This window comes from Cibotium barometz, chromosome 12 (genome assembly GCF_041138505.1).
Source record: "Cibotium barometz isolate CiBa-2024 chromosome 12, ASM4113850v1, whole genome shotgun sequence".
NCBI lineage: Eukaryota > Viridiplantae > Streptophyta > Polypodiopsida > Cyatheales > Cibotiaceae > Cibotium > Cibotium barometz.
Window position 1 is genome coordinate 30,492,021 of NC_141057.1, and position 17,337 is coordinate 30,509,357.

Here is a 17,337-nt window from a genome sequence, read left to right on the forward strand (position 1 = left end):
ACATGAGCACATGTTGTGACTGGATATTGTACAATGATCTTTTATAGTTCTGACATCTACCATATTTTGTTGTGATTAATGACTTGGATCTAAAGGCCACATAATTGTGGCTTCTTCTTTAAATCCACTTTGGCAATTCAGAAGCAACAAATATCAACGAATGCGAGCAGCAAAGGCCTTCACTCTAGGCTTACTCTACATAATATGGGTATAAAGAATCCGTCGTGCACACCTTCAAATACAATGAATATGTAGTAGCTTGGAAGTTTTGGAAGAATTCTAGAGCTTCTAAGTGCCCACCCTTTAAACTCTATCCCTACTTGGAGAGACCTCTACTTGCCAAGTTATTTAGTTTTTATCATGGAAAGAGACATGCTTAAACGCCACAAGCAGGACACTTTTGTTTGAGTACAAACATGTGCTTTATACTCCCTTGCTTGTTTTTGTCTCAAGGCCCACGAAAAATACTATAAACAATAAAAGCCATTGTATTGTTTTGGAGTGACTGGCACTCACAAACATACAAACAACAAAAAAGATGAATACTCCATTTTATATCTAAAATCCAACTAATGATTGTGGCTAAAAACTAGGAGGTTCAACTGTTTTGTTGACTCCTTTTTTATACATAAGAAAACCTTCCATCTGCCTGGAACACTCTTTTTGTACACTTAAAAAAACTTTATCACCCATCACCACGCTACTTACAGAATACAGCATACACAACTACCCTTTTTTCTACTTTGGAGTATTGGCCGGGTAACGAATCACTTCCACATTCTCCTGAACGTGTACAACTTGGCGCATTCCTGCCAAAGCAGTAATGATTCCAGGAGTAGTCCTCACAAACTGAAGCGCACAATGTGCATTTGATGGCCGGTCACCCAGTTCATTGGCAATGCCTCGGATATCACCTGGTAAAGACTTGCAGAGACTTGCCTGCAGCAGTCACACAATGGACACATTTGCTTATAGCTACATTGAAGAGGATAAGACATGCATGCTTGAAATACAATGAACATATGCTAAAATTTTGATTTGTTTTTAAGGATAACATATACCAATATGAAGTTCAGGTCATTTCGTGCACTTACAAAAAAAACCAGAGTGCAATCAACTCCATGAGAGATGAACTGACAAAGCAAACTATTGAATCCATCAAGCATGGCATCGACTAAGTGTCATGTCATCAGTACCCGAGTGTACATCTCTCTCTCTCTCTCTCTCTCTCTCTCTCAGGACATTGAGAATATCCACCATCGACCGATGAGAGACATCTTTGGATAGTGATGTGTATGATGCTTACCTTTGTTGCTGGAGTTTTCCTCCCAGATGTTATCCATTAGGAGCTCCTAGTACCGTACTTTTCCTCATAGTTGTTTCAGTTTCAGTTAGTTGTTTACTTGTTTTTAGCTTTTCTTACACAGACATTGTATCAGATCCACCAATTGTTGTAACCTTTTTGGTCTCATAGGTCATTTTGGCCTTCTGAAGACGTTAATATATCATTTCATTTCATTTCTCTCTCTCTCATTGGTAGGTGTGTCTCTTACACACAATATCATCCGCCCTATCAATACAAGGAATACATGCACAAAAGAAAATATGCAACTTGATTTAAAACACCTCCCTCTCTTTCTCTCTCTCTCTCTCTCTCTCTCTCTCTCTCTCCCCTTTTGAGCCAATGGCCTGAAGCTGCGCAAGCCCCTCCCTGCTCGCACTGCACACTGATGGCTCCCATTCCAATCACCGGCCTGCTCATGCAACCTGCACAAGCCATTCCACCCCCCTGTTCGTGCTGCATGCCGCCACCAGTATACCCTCTTCACCTGCGCTTCCTGCCTGTGGCCACCCATGTTCCAGTATACCATGCTTTCCTGCCTCATCCACCCGTCAACCCATCACACAGGTCATTCATCCTTCGCATTCTTTCCTTGATTTTTGCAGGTGCAAGTTCACAGCAATGACAAGATTAGCCTGGTGGAATGAATTGCAGGGAAAGTGGCAGATGCCTTGGGGAAACTCAATGCTCATGCAGACAACGGGAAGGCCACACGTGTTGGAAGCCCTTGCATCAAGGAAACCTTGGGTCTCCAAGAGGATGCCATGGAAAGGGAGATTCTCTGAAGGAGACCCAAGAAGATGGCTTCCCAAAGAACACATTTTGAAGGTTGAAGCCATGAGAGTGGAATTGGCTGCCTCTAAGGAAAGCTTGACAAATGGCCACCAATTAAGTGAGGCCAAATATACAGAACGTAAACAGAGAATAGGGAACTCCACCAGGAGTTTGCGGAGCTTACGACCTCTAAGGACAGTTGAAAGCTGAGAATGCAAAAACTCCAAGCGGGTCTAGAGGCAGAAGCCTCTCAGTAGGTTGAGGTTGTGAAGAAGCCAAAGACAACTGTTCCCCACAAAATGGCATCATGACAGCGACATTGGAAGAGCAAAACACAGGAAAGAAAAGGAGTTAAATGTAAGGGTAGTAGGTGTCACCAAAGCATCAAAATACAGGTTGCCGACATGCAGAAACGCAACGCAGCAAAAAAAGAAGAAGGGAGGACTGACGTGGCACTGTCACGTGGTAGCATAGCAACATAGGGCAACCTTAGAGGCTTGGAATGATGAGACCAGCTTTTGGAAAGCAAGAAGATTAAAAGCTTTTATTATTAAAAAGATGCTTTTTGGGCTATAAGTGAGTTTTAAAGCGTGCTTTTGGAGAAGAACTATATATTCAGCTTTTTCATGGTTTCTAATCTCATATATTTTTATTAGACACCCATATAACCTTCTCTAATGACCTATGAGATTTAGTGAGCCAAGGCTGAAGGCTTTGACTGAAAACACGTTTTTTTCTTTTCAAGCATCCGACCCATGATTGACTTGGGCATAGTCACAGGAAACGGCCGTTTCAGTCCCTAGAAACACGTTTCTCCGTTTCAGGACCCCATCCGTTTCCATGGCTGTTTCTCGTTTCCCAAGTGATATTGTCACAAGAAACGGCCGTTTCCACCCCTAAAAACTCGTTTCCCCGTTTCCATTCCTCGAACGTTTCCATTCCTGTTTCTCGTTTCTCGTGACCATGGAGTAGGAGAGCGCTCGGAAGACCAATCTGTGGGTTCTTCGAGAAGTAATTGCGTTTCAATCCAATTTTTGGCCCATATTTATCAGAGACATGTAAAAGACAAGAGAGCTCTCTAACTCTAAGAACCCGTACTCAAGACTCCTCCAAGGGGTTTATTTAATATAACTCGGGGGTGGGGGGGGAGGGGTGTGTGTCCACCCATTCGAGATTTTGTGAATGTATGCCCGAATGACACCATCCAAGATTTGATGCATTCAGCTTCAATTTTGCTGACAAGGTCTACATGGTAGAGGAACCAAAGAAAAAGACTAGTATTGGAGATCATAAGTCTTTAGTCCTTGAGAAGCATGAAAACTCCATGAATAGGTTTCAGCCTATGAAGCCAAGGGGTAATCCAAACTCCTATAAAGGAAAGCACAACTTGACCGAGGCACTCACTGAGGAGTGGTTCACGCCTTTCGAGCCAGCGGCCCCACGATGGATGGGAGCCTTTACATAGATGGAGATCCTGATTGTTGTCAGAGCTTGCACTGAGGATGGTAGATGCCTCTACTATGAGATCCAGGATGAGGACAGACTTCAGAGAGTGGAGGCAGAGTCCCCCTTGGTTGCAGAGTGCATCTTTCAGAGGATACGGGTAGTGGCCGCTGCTTCCCGGAAGTGGCATATTGATCGAGACCCTGCAGATGTGGACTCTGATTGGCGCATATGGGCATATGCTGCGCGCCCCTTGGCCCGGCTCCAGTGGACCCTGGCGAGTACGAGTGGCATGATCCTTATGTGTCCCCCGAGGCCACAGAGATTACCTTTTTCCAGTACACTGTTCGGTTGGGGAGGCATATTTTGACTGCGAGAAGGATGGTCTCTCCAGCCGCATCGGAGCATTGGCGGCTACAGGGCCTCTCACAGGAGTTCCTGGAGGATTTTTGGGCCAAGCTCTGGGCTAGTCGATAGGCATGCAGGATCTCGACTTTTCAGTGGCTGGTTGCCCACAGGGGCTCTGCAGTTGGCACCTGGCTTGTCTATAGTGGTCTTCCAGCGGCCTGTGTCCGATGCGGCCACCCATTGGAGACACAGAGACACTACCTATGGGACTGTCCACAGGCGCAACAGATTTGGCTGAGGATGTTGCGCATTTTGGCCCCCCTCTCTCCAGAGGGCATGTATATGTGGGGTGCTGCTGCTTGGTCGACATCGTCAGGGCCTGCTCTGGGATACGAGACGGAGCACGACAGCCAGGCCATCAGATTCATTAGGGGCCAGCCTCGCCTTGTTCCTTCACCGGATTTCTCGTCCGCCGTCTGGACACAGGAGAGGGATTTACGATGGGAGCTCCTCAGCAGCCTCACCATCTGGTTCACCTGGAGAGCCCGGTGTTTCAGGGCCTTTGAGGGGAGATTGGAGCCACCAGCAGAGACTGTTCGGGGGGATTGGCAGGAGCTGATCCACACCCTGCGAGGATAGTATGACCGCACTCGGATGCGGCGATCTTGCGGCGCTAGGCCTTCCACACCACTTGGCGCAGCGGCCCCTTCTATACACTACACGCGAGTACCCCCCGCTGGCATTACAGGCCACCTGTTTGGCTTTTCCCCCCTCCTATTGTATGATATAGCTCTCATTTATTTGTACTGATCTTTGTACCTTTTTTGCACCTAGGGAGAGTCTCCCTAGCTGCCTTGATTGGATCTCTGCTCTGCCTTCTTATGAGCAGGAGAGTTTTTTTGTAGCCCAACGGGCGTTTTTTTATAACTAATGAAAGGATCTTTTCTCGCGGGGGGGGGGGGGGGGGGGGGGGAAGCACAACTTGACCAATGAGCAAATAGAGGTCTAGCACAAGGAAAGGAAATGCTTTAGATGTGGCAAAGAGGTGTACTACCAGCCCAATGTTAGGATCGTCCTAAGGGAACTAAAGAGCAAGAGAAGTCCAAGGAAAAGTCTAAGCCAATGGTTGGTGGGATTCCCGATGTATTGGGAAACACACATAACGCGAGGCTAGAGACTTATGCCTCTCTTGGGGGAAAGTGAGGGACAAGAATGCTCTAGTGTTGTTTGACATGGGAGCCACAGATAATTTCATGGGCCACAAAGGCCGAGGTCATCATGTCATATGAGGAGGGTAGGGGACTAGCCCTTCAAGTCTCTCACCTTCGTATTTCTGTAATGCCAGTTCCAGCTGCACCTACTGCTGGACTCTAGGTTCTAGCCAGAGATGGGAGATTTGCAACAGTATTGCTGCATGGCACATGTGGAGAGCTTGATGCAGCAAAGCCATCGAAGGCACCCTGACGCCGCTAATGGAGTCCATCCCAAGCATCTGGCTTATCATTCATACCCTCCATGGCCAGGTGGGGAAGCTTTAGGGTGGCTCACACCGCTTGCAAAAGCGCTCTGAGGCCTTCCTGAGGATCTGGCATCAGGATCTAACAATGGTGGCTAGCCCACTTGGCACTATAGACCACCTTTGTGGTTGTTTCCCCCTCCCATTGTATAGCCTTCTCCTCCTAGAGTGGCTAGCCAGAGGAGAAGAGCATTCTCCCCCCTTCATGCTTCTTGACTCTTGCTTCCCATGTGGAGACAAGTTTGTACTTAGCCATTATGGCTGTCCTTTTTGGTAACTAATAGAAGGATCTTTTTCGCGCACTGGGGAGGGGGGGGGGGGGGTGTCTAGGTGGAGAAACTTCTGTAGGGACGACGTAACAGTTGAAGGGCGGACGTGGGGCGCCTACTAGTGGGGAGATATTCCTAACGTGGGGAGAGGCTTCTAAATGGAGGCATAGATATAATTAATCATAGGATTAAAAGCTTATAAAAGCACTTGGACTAATTATAAAGCCCAATGGCCTATATAAGTTTTTAACCCTATAATTACTTAGAATTATGCCTCCACTTATAAGCCTCTTCCCACATTAGGGATATCTCCCCACTAGGTGCCCCATGTCTGGCCTTCAACCTGACTCCGTGCTAGTGTGCACCTGTCCAAAACGTAACATACCTAATACTGATCCATGGGATTAGAGCCTAATCTAGCACAATTAGGAAAGCCCTGAGATAAGAGGAAGCAGGTTGATATAGGTGGCTAGGATTCATTATGGATATTGGCTATTTATGACTGGAGGGTTATTTATAGCAACAATAGTCACTTCAGGTGGTTGATATAGGTGGCTAGGATTCACTATGGATATTGGCTATTTATGACTGGATGGTTACTTATAGCAATAATAGTCACGATATAAGTGACTTATGGATTATTGCCATTAGGGCTTGACAGTTGGTCCGTGCCTAGACCAAGAGTTGTAATACTCCCGCCATGACATGGCGGATCACAAATAGTCTTGTTGAGAGCTACGGGCAAGCACTGGTGGTATGGGACACCACAGATGATTGACATGGATCAATGGGAGTGAGTCCTAGTGTTACAACCCTAGGGATCTCCTAAATGCAAAACACGAGTAATTAGTACAAATCTCCTAAGAGGGGTGAGGGCTAGCTCACAACAGTAGGCTTGCATCCACAAACCTCCCCCAATGTTATAACCCCATGGATCTCCTAAATGCAAAACACGAGTGATTAGTACAAACCCCATAAGAGGGGTGAAGGCTAGCTCACCACTCAACTGTAGGTTTGCTTCCGCAAACCTCTCGTGAGCTAGAGGCTAAGGTTCAAACCACGTCAGTCAGCATTGGTATACCACCAACCCCTGCCTGCTGAGGCCTTCAACATGACCGTCCATGATCCGCTAAATCCAATCAATTTCCCAATGGTAATCTTGGTCCATCACATACAATAGAGTGAATAACTCTCTGTGAACAATAATAACCTAAGTCTCACTTATATAGTGGCTACTACTGCTGCTATAAATAACTATCCAGTCATAAATAGCCAGTATACTTGGTATTATTAACCATGAGCCTTAGCCGCCTGTATCAGTCTGCTTCCTCTAATCCCAAGGCTCCCTTAACCTTGTTCGATTAGACCACTAATCCTAAAGATTAGTACTCAATACGTAACATACTTCCCGTCCTCAGATGTTTCCACTCTTGGAAACAAAATCTATCTAAGAAAGAAAACTGGGAAACCTATGCTGTAAACTAGCAACTCGCTCCTAAGTCGAAGACATTTTCCAGTCTTGGAAATAAACAGGGGAAACTTGAACTACAATTGACAGCTAACTCCATAATCTCGTTCGCCATGTCTACTCTTTCCACTCATAACTTTGTCATAGTAACTAGCCAAAACTGTAGCCATTGCTCCGTCGTAGCCAATCAAATTACCTATCCTATCAGGATTGGGTAATTCCTTGTGCCTAGGGAGTATCAAAAAAATACCTTCCCTCTCTGAGAACAATAGAACCATTAGATATCTGAACACTCGTCATAAATGACCTCTGAAAGTGTTCCTATCAAGACGATGTCCAAGCCCGAACACCCATGATATAACTCTCCTATTGTACCATATTCTTTGCCAAATGCACAACCGTTGTATAGCACGTCAATTCTTTTTACGACTACACCTAGAACTACATCTTCAAGTTTTAATTCTCCATGGAAACTTGGGTTGACACCCAGACCATACATAACTTGTTCAGTGTTATCACAGGCAGATCCTGACCAATCAAATTCTCTCTCGGTGCTGAACATGTGCAATGTTTCACCAGAATTGATGTATCCTCTCTGTTGTTGTGACAGTCAGAAAACAATCATTACGAGTAGGAATCTATCTCAGTTGAACTCTATTGCCGAAAGTATCCAAAAACTTCAAGTCACAACTCAGCCTAGAGTGTCGAGGTAATCAAGATGCAAGCGAAATCTGTCAACATTAAACCCACTAGTCAACACTCTCTATTAGAACTAGGTCGAGGTAATTCTAGGGCTACCATAAATATAGAACACTCGTCTCTGGCAATCTTTCCCCAAATAGAGATCATGAAGCTATCGTAAGTGTTGCACACTCATCCACCACAACAATTCTACCTCAAGTAAAACTTTGTCTGTAGCAACTCACTGGCCCTAATCATAAGGCTGGACAGATCCTGATTATGCTACCACATGTAAGCCCTATGAGCATGAGTTCAAAACTTCGGAGGATAGTCTCAAGGAATGCTACCTTTACCCGGTTCATGGAAGAAACCGTAAATCCCATACGAAGTTGCTAAACTCTCCCAAGGAACCAACCATAATATCCACCTCCACCTTTGTATCTATGCACTAAAAGAAACTCAACCCCCATCTAGAAGATAAAATCCCCATATAATCAAGTTCTATCCAAGAACCCCATCTTACATGCAATAAGTGATAGCCTCTCTCATTTTGAAATCAGAGATGAAACAAAGGTGTATGCAAAATACTCCCTAAGGAAAACCTGTTACCATTACAGCATGCAAGAACTCCAAAACAAATGCCATCCAACATTTGCTATGATCTTGGGCTAGAGTATATATGTGAGCCAAAGGCATCAAGTATAGGTCATACCATCAATGCTATGTATATATTGCATCTGCATATCATGTCTCCCTCGGGTAACATCTATGGTAGTAAAACCTAGTATTGATCCAACTTCGCAAGATAAACCTGAATCTAGGTCTATAAAGGAATTTCTACTCTAGAACCCAAATTTACACATTGTAAAAGTACTAGCATAATCACCAGTAAACCTAGTGCACATCAAGGGAAATATGGCACAACAGCCATCCTCACCATGCTGATAACCATAAGTTATCCATGGTCACAGAGAAACCTCATCAATGTAATCTTCTCGTCGAGACATGCTTCCCTCGTGAGTCGAACTCATCAGATAATGACTACCCACATCAAGTTACTCAATCCCCAACTTAAAGCCAGAACCTCTCAGTCAAAAGATGACTGAATAAACTGTCCCTAAGATCTTGTGCACTACATCCAAGAAATGTACTCGATCACATACATGATCTAAGGTTACTGCTGGTAACCCAAAATGGGTAAGATCAATGATCATACAGAAAAATAATAAGTAACTACAAGTAGTCACAAATCTAGTTACTAGCACTCGACTGTAACATACACGGATTGCAATTGAAGTATATGCTTAACGAAATTCCTTCATCGAGGGTTCCCAATTGGCGTCTATCTATCTATCCATTTGCATGACATCCCAATCATAATAAGTGTATAATGCCAAAACAGTTCGGATGGTATTCATTTTAACCATGGGAGAAAATGTTTCCTCAAAATTAATACCTTCCTGTGAGAACCGGCCTTCAGAAACCAAAGGGCGGTGAAAACAAACACTCGCACATGAAACACTTCAACACCATTGAGGACCTAGAAAAGGAAAACAAACAGGGGGAGCTAGAGTGCTCCTGCAAAATAGTACACGGACACCGATTGGCCCCAAATCGCAGTGGCGCCCCTTGCGGTATTTCTTTAATTGATTATAAGAGCTTTGGTTACAATATAAGGCTGGGAACTCAGCCGTCCCAGTAGAACTTCTGAAGCCTGCAAAGAACCTGCATCTGGCTTCTTGTCCACACGGCCTCCACAAACAAGTCCAACCATTGTTCACATCGAAAGACTCTTCTCACACATTGAGCCTGCATACAGAAGCTTTCTCCCATGATCAAGGCTGCCACAACCATCCATAGCCTCTCACACTATGAACAGTATCACACCCTGACACATCGAAAGACTCCAACCATTGTTCACATCGAAAGACTCTTCTCACACATTGAGCCTGCATACAGAAGCTTTCTCCCATGATCAAGGCTGCCACAACCATCCATAGCCTCTCACACTATGAACAGTATCACACCCTGACACATCCAGTGCTTCTGCATCACAACACAGACTCCAAAACTGTCTCTCAAAAGAGTATCACAGCACAGCATACCATACAATCGACACACCTGTACAAACCCTCTCTACCTTCCAAGGGTACTATCCATCTCTGTCATGGATTCCTTGTCCCCTGTCTTGTCAGTAGCAAGGCTGTACCAAACAAGTGTCTACTCCTGTACCTTCTGCCTGCATGTGACCTATCTCCTGGAGAAACCCAAAAACATGTCTCTTCGAGAAAACCTACGACCTGTTTCCACATGAAACCCTTAGGCCTGTTTCCCTTTGAAACTTCTGTCATGTTTCCCATACATCTAGTTACCTGTTCCCTCATGAAACATCTGGCAACATAGAGATTCCCATACTGTAGGTCCCACTGTTCCTTTCTAGCAAGAAGAAAACAATCTGCTCCATGAGCACGCAGCCATGCGAGCTTGCATCACTCCCATGCCAAGAAACATAACCAATTGACTTGTACTTGCAGCCAAAAACCCAAGCACATAGCTGAATTTGCTACCAAACAAAAACAGCCCATAAACTGTCCCAAAACAGTCCTGAACCAAAGCTTAGAGAAGCTGAAAGTTCCATCAGTTGAACGCCATCGACATGATGTCTATGTTCATGGAAAACCAACCTCTGTCCACCTTTGTGTCAAGAGAAACCAACCCTTGTCTTCTGCAAAAACACGCCCCCTCAAAAAAGCACCAATACTATTGGGCGTTTCATAGCAAGCAAGGGAGGGAAAAAGAGAGTCAAGGCGCATGTGCAGTCCCACTGCTTTCACCCAAAAAGCAAGCACAGGAAGACACTCAGCTGCGCCTATTGACCCTGTAGGGCAGCCCGCCAACAGTTCCTTCCTGCTGTCCGTACAGGCCTGCATCTACCACCTGGACCAGCCGCCAGCCAATCTGCAGCAGCCGTACAGATCTGCCACGTGGACTGTACCTGCACAGCAGGCGCCTGCAACCACATCCACCACCTACCCTGAACGGCCTGCAGTCTTCAGGTCTGTACGGCCAGTTCAGTACCAGTTCAGCACGCAGCAAAAGCCTAGATCTTCAGCGTTGGCCGCCTGTATATCCAGATGAGCAGCCCTCCTGACTGGAAAAGCACACCCACACAAAAGATAGGCGCCTCCTTTGCCTGGCAGCCCCTCTTTTTCCCAAAAAGCACACGTGGCCCCAAAATAGCATAAGGGCCACGTTTTTCTTTAATGAAGGGCTTTATAATAATTTTTAAAGGTTTTTGAAACCTTTTAAGTTAAAATCTCTGTCCCCTTCACACTTGGGGTTGTCCACACATGGGCTCCCTTTTTGACTCCAACCTGATGCCATTCACACTGTCCGCCATGTCCCCGTGCACACCTGCATCTTGTCCAGAGAAAAACACAGGGTCGTGACATACCCCCCTCTTGAAAAATGGCAAGCGTCCTCGATTGCACTCAATGGCACAGTAAAGCATCTTATGAGCAAAGACACCCCATATGACAAAAACAATGGCCTTCCAATGCATCTGGGTGATAAAACAATCATCTTGCACAATAGGCCACACTGTCACGCCAAAGTGACAAACACCTCTTGCTTGTTCCTTCAGAACCTACAGCAAAAGTCTATAACCAAATGGAAACACGTTAACTGTGTTAGCCAAAAACAAAACCATGCATCATTCTACATATGGCACACATATGCATGACACACATATGCATTCGCAAACAATATGCTCCTCAAAATGCTCTACCTACTCCAAAGTAACAGTCTAAGGGCTGCTCGCAAGCCTTATGCCCATGGGCATCCCGCAGGACCCACGACTGATGGTACAACATGAGCATATGAAAGCACTCCATGCATCCAAACACTACATCCACTAAGCACTTTCCCACATATGTATCATGGCCATCCCGCAGGAGTTACACCCAATGGTGCATCCATGAACATAATAAAGCACTTGATGTATCATTCCAACATACATGCAGCACATGACACAATGCAGAGTATTTCCCAATGTATTCTCAATGGTACCAGGATCCAATGGCACCAGAATACAAAAATACCTCTACCTCAAAAAGTGTATGCATACATGCACAAACAGAGTTCGATCCATATATCCATGAACCAAACCAACTCTAGGACTGCTCGCAAGACTTATGTCCTCCATAGAGTTATCCATAGTTGCAGTTATAGTTCCAGGTGCGCGCGACTGCCAACTTTACCATCTCATGTGACTAGTACACAATATCACAGAAGTCCCATAAGCAGATGTACTGTCAGCCTTAGTACCTTCGGGTGAATACAAAGATGTCACCAAGCGACTCCTAGATAACAACTGAGCCTGTCTATAACAAGGGAGCGGAGGTGCTACCCCCCTCTTGAGCATCAGGCAATGCTCCAGACCTATGCTCTGCTGAACCTGAATGAGTCGTAACAAGAGTCGACTCCAACTCAAAGGCATCAAGATAAAGGTGCAACTCCTGAGGTGAATCTGCTAAGTCACCCTCCTCCATCCACTTCGCATCCATCAGTGAACCTCCTCCATCCACTTCATATCCATCAGTGAACAGCTCTTGGACTTCACAGGATAGCGACGGGAAACCTTACCCTGTACCTTTCTTTCCTTATGTGCCAGTATATGCCCAGGAATAAGAACCTCGTCAAGTTCCTCCACTTCCATCTGAGCCTCATCTGATACATCCTCAGGCACCCAAAACCCACTTGCACTCCACCCAAGTGATAAGCACAAGTCCTCGATGAAGCATAGTAGATCACCACTGCTAAACATAGAAAGAAACTGTCTTCCGAACCCATGAAGCCTCCGTGAAGATACCACCGGTGACAAACTGTCGAAAGCCATAGCCTTCAACGTATCTCCTGCACCATAACACTTCAACTGCTTCTTGTTCCTGGCCGAATACTTCTTGTCCTTGGTGTCTTTTCTCTTGAACTTCATCTTCAGCTCTTGCTCTTCACCTCATATAGGCAAAGACACAAAATCCTGTACTGTGTCCTGCACTTCCTTTTCACTTTCCTCATGTTGAAGCTTTTGATGTGACTCTCATGAGACAACCACGAGCTCGCCCCCTTAGGAAAGTTGGCGATTGTCCCGACCAAAGCAACCACGGACTCGCCTCCTTGAGAAAGTTGACGATGTGTCCCGGCAAACGGAACCTTGAGAACCGGCCTTCAGAAACCAAAGGGCGGTGAAAACAAACACTCCCACATAAAACACTTCAACACCATTGAGAACCTAGAAAAGCTAGAGTGCTCCTGCAAAATAGTACACGGACACCGATTGGCCCCAAATCGCAGTGGCGCCCCTTGCGGTATTTCTTTAATTGATTATAAGAGCTTTGGTTACAATATAAGGCTGGGAACTCAGCCGTCCCAGTAGAACTTCTGAAGCCTGCAAAGAACCTGCATCTGGCTTCTTGTCCACACAGCCTCCACAAACAAGTCCAACCATTGTTCACATCGAAAGACTCTTCTCACACATTGAGCCTGCATACAGAAGCTTTCTCCCATGATCAAGGCTGCCACAACCATCCATAGCCTCTCACACTATGAACAGTATCACACCCTGACACATCCAGTGCTTCTGCATCACAACACAGACTCCAAAACTGTCTCTCAAAAGAGTATCACAGCACAGCATACCATACAGTCGACACACCTGTACAAACCCTCTCTACCTTCCAAGGGTACTATCCATCTCTGTCATGGATTCCATGTCCCCTGTCTTGTCAGTAGCAAGGCTGTACCAAACAAGTGTCTACTCCTGTACCTTCTGCCTGCATGTGACCTATCTCCTGGAGAAACCCAAAAACATGTCTCTTCTTCGAGAAAACCTACGACCTGTTTCCACATGAAACCCTTAGGCTTGTTTCCCTTTGAAACTTCTGTCATGTTTCCCATACATCTAGTTACCTGTTCCCTCATGAAACATCTGGCAACATAGAGATTCCCATACTGTAGGTCCCACTGTTCCTTTCTAGCAGGAAGAAAACAATCTGCTCCATGAGCACGCAGCCATGCGAGCTTGCATCACTCCCATGCCAAGAAACATAACCAATTGACTTGTACTTGCAGCCAAAAACCCAAGCACATAGCTGAATTTGCTACCAAACAAAAACAGCCCATAAACTGTCCCAAAACAGTCCTGTACCAAAGCTTAGAGAAGCTGAAAGTTCCATCAGTTGAACGCCATCGACATGATGTCTATGTTCATGGAAAACCAACCTCTGTCCACCTTTGTGTCAAGAGAAACCAACCCTTGTCTTCTGCAAAAACACGCCCCCTCCAAAAAGCACCAATACTATTGGGCGTTTCATAGCAAGCAAGGGAGGGAAAAAGAGAGTCAAGGCGCATGTGCAGTCCCACTGCTTTCACCCAAAAAGCAAGCACAGGAAGACACTCAGCTGCGCCTATTGACCCTGTAGGGCAGCCCGCCAACAGTTCCTTCCTGCTGTCCGTACAGGCCTGCATCTACCACCTGGACCAGCCGCCAGCCAATCTGCAGCAGCCGTACAGATCTGCCACGTGGACTGTACCTGCACAGCAGGCGCCTGCAACCACATCCGCCACTTGCCCTGAACGGCCTGCAGTCTTCAGGTCTGTACGGCCAGTTCAGTACCAGTTCAGCACGCAGCAAAAGCCTAGATCTTCAGCGTTGGCCGCCTGTATATCCAGATGAGCAGCCCTCCTGACTGGAAAAGCACACCCACACAAAAGATAGGCGCCTCCTTTGCCTGGCAGCCCCTCTTTTTCCCAAAAAGCACACGTGGCCCCAAAATAGCATAAGGGCCACGTTTTTCTTTAATGAAGGGCTTTATAATAATTTTTAAAGGTTTTTGAAACCTTTTAAGTTAAAATCTCTTTGTGCCCTTCACACTTGGGTTGTCCACACATGGGCTCCCTTTTTGACTCCAACCTGATGCCATTCACACTCTCCACCATGTCCCCGTGCACACCTGCATCTTGTCCAGAGAAAAACACAGGGTCGTGACATTCCTTTTACACACATCCTTTTGCCACAAGCCTTGCTTTGTGCTCGTCAATGCTACATTGTGTACAACCACTTTGTATCAATCGCTTGCTTGCCTTTTGGAAGTGATACAAGTTGCCAAGTCTTGCCCTTCATAATGGAGTTGTACTCCCCATGCATAACTTGCTTCCATTGCTTGTTTTGAGAAGCTGATACAAAACATTTGTTCTTGAAAGTATGCAGGTATGTAGTGTCACATGTGAATAGAAGATAACTCCAAGGGCACTTTTATCCCAATGGGTTTTTCTCCCTCGACACTTAAACTAGGGCTTTCATTATAAGTTCTACTTGTACTTCATTTCACTCATTATCAATATACGCGCAAGTACTTCTCCCACTCTCTTGCTAGTTGACTTGCTCCTTCTGTGTGTGTGAGATCTCCCTTTGCTGTCCTAACTCTAGCCCTATTCCTCCTGTGTGCCAACAATTGGTATCAGAGCCCGTTTTAGGGTTTCACCCTGTTTTAGGATTTTTGTACAGATTCAGGTCAAATCAGTCCATTCAAGGTACATAGCAGCTAAGCATGGCTCTGTCCAATGCCAGAAACCTTAATTTGCTCGCTGTCCGTACTGCACGACCTGATCGTACAGTTGTACGACCAAACTCTGGTTTTCGCCTTCACACGTGTGGTCGCCTTGCTACCCTGGTTCTGTTCGTACAACTCTGAACTGAAACCGACCTGTCCGTACAGTGCCACGTCATCATCTTGCATAGTTGTACTTGCTGCCAGACTGTACCTGACTGCTGTACCAGCCTGCTGTACAGCTGAATCAACATTTGCACCTGTTGTACCTTGCTAAAGGTTGCCTTAAAATACACATACCTTGGATTTTTACAACAAAAATTTGGGGGGGACTTGCATTGAATTCCGACATTGGTCAATGACACATTACATTACTCGAAGCTGACTAATTGCATCTGTAAATGAAATTTAAGGCTATTTTCATTCTTTTCTTCAGTTCATTGTTGCAACGAGTACAAGCAGCTATAGCACAAGCTTAATGGCAGTTTGTGCATTTTGCGCTTGATAGAGCACAATAATGCATTTTTGGTTGCATACAAATTATATTTGAGCCTCTTTGCAATTTGTGCATTTGTATAAATGACACAAAACACAACAGATGTATTTGGTGTACTCTTACAGGAGGATAAGTTGGATGGCACCAACTACTCCTTGAGGAGTTTTATGGTCAAGAACTTGCTGGTGAGCAAAAGCCTTTGGGGGTTTGTCAGTGGTGACGAGCCTAGACCTGCAAACATTGCACCTACAACTCCTGGCATGAATGCTCAAGAGGCACTAGCACCTACAGTTGCCACTCAGGAACAACACAGATGGCATGCACATGATTCTTAGGCTATGGCCTTGATCTCTTTGTCAGTAAAGAGATCCATTAATCCTCACATCTGTTCATGTAAAACCTCACAACGTGCATGGGATGTATTGGAGACTATGTACCAAGCCAAAAATGAGGCCAGAGTTGCCTATTTGAAGAAAGAGCTTGAAAACTTGCAAATGAACGAAGGGATAGCATGGCTGATCATCTTACGAAGGTCTAGGATCTTCGGAAGCAGCTGCTTAGCATTGATGAAGTCATTGCTGAAAGGGAGTTAGTCTCCGGGACACTACACTCACTTCCAGAATCCTACCTCAACTTCCACACTTCTCTCACTTTGTCCATGAGGGGTAACCCTCAACCCCTTATGTTTGAGGAGTTCGTTGGTTTGAGGAGGTAGTACAAGAAGAGCAGACAGCATTGGAAGAGCGGACAGCATTGGAGGAGGCTAGAGCAGTGCCTCGTTGGCTGGTTTGTACCTTACAAGAGAGCAAGCTCTCCACTCCTTTGCATAGCAGGACACGGGCTGGGTCTAGAAATGCAAGTGAAAATGTAGATGTGGCCTGCATGAGTAGTCTGTGACACAGATGAGTCGGCTTCATTTGAGGAAGCCAAGGAAGATGAAGCCAATTGGTACAAAGTGGGTGTACAAGGTCAAGAGAAAGTCTAATGGTACCATTGGCAGCTACAAGCAAGACTCGTTGCCAAAGGCTATGCCTAGCAAAAAAAAGGCATAGATTATGATGAGACATTTGCACCGACTTCCAGGTTGTCCACTATTAGATGTGTTGTTGCGGTGGCTGCCCATCATGGATAAAAAGTGCATCAGTTGGACATCAAGACACCTTTTCTCAACGAGGACTTGCAAGAAGACGTTTATGTGAGTCACCCCATTGGTTTTGTGATGCTTGGCCACGAGGCTAAAGTGTGTAAGCTTATGAAAGCACTTTATGGTCTCAAACAAGCTCCTAGAGCTTGATGTGAGAAAATACATTCTTATTTGGCCACTTACGGCTTCCAAAATAGTCCAACAGAAAGCACACTCTATGTAAAAGAGCATCATGGGATTTTACTTGTG

At 45.5% G+C, this 17,337-nt stretch overlaps 1 protein-coding gene across 1 annotated transcript in view; it reads right to left on the bottom strand.

Annotated features, from left to right (window-relative positions):
- Positions 1-539: 539 nt before the first annotated feature.
- The window catches only part of LOC147633274 (uncharacterized), a 106,186-nt gene continuing 89,388 nt past the window's right edge, over positions 540-17,337 (bottom strand). The window contains exon 6 of the mRNA XM_086806306.1: positions 540-939. Coding sequence (XP_086662432.1) covers positions 739-939 — 201 coding nt within the window. The 3' untranslated portion in view covers positions 540-738. The remainder of the gene's footprint in view (positions 940-17,337) is intronic.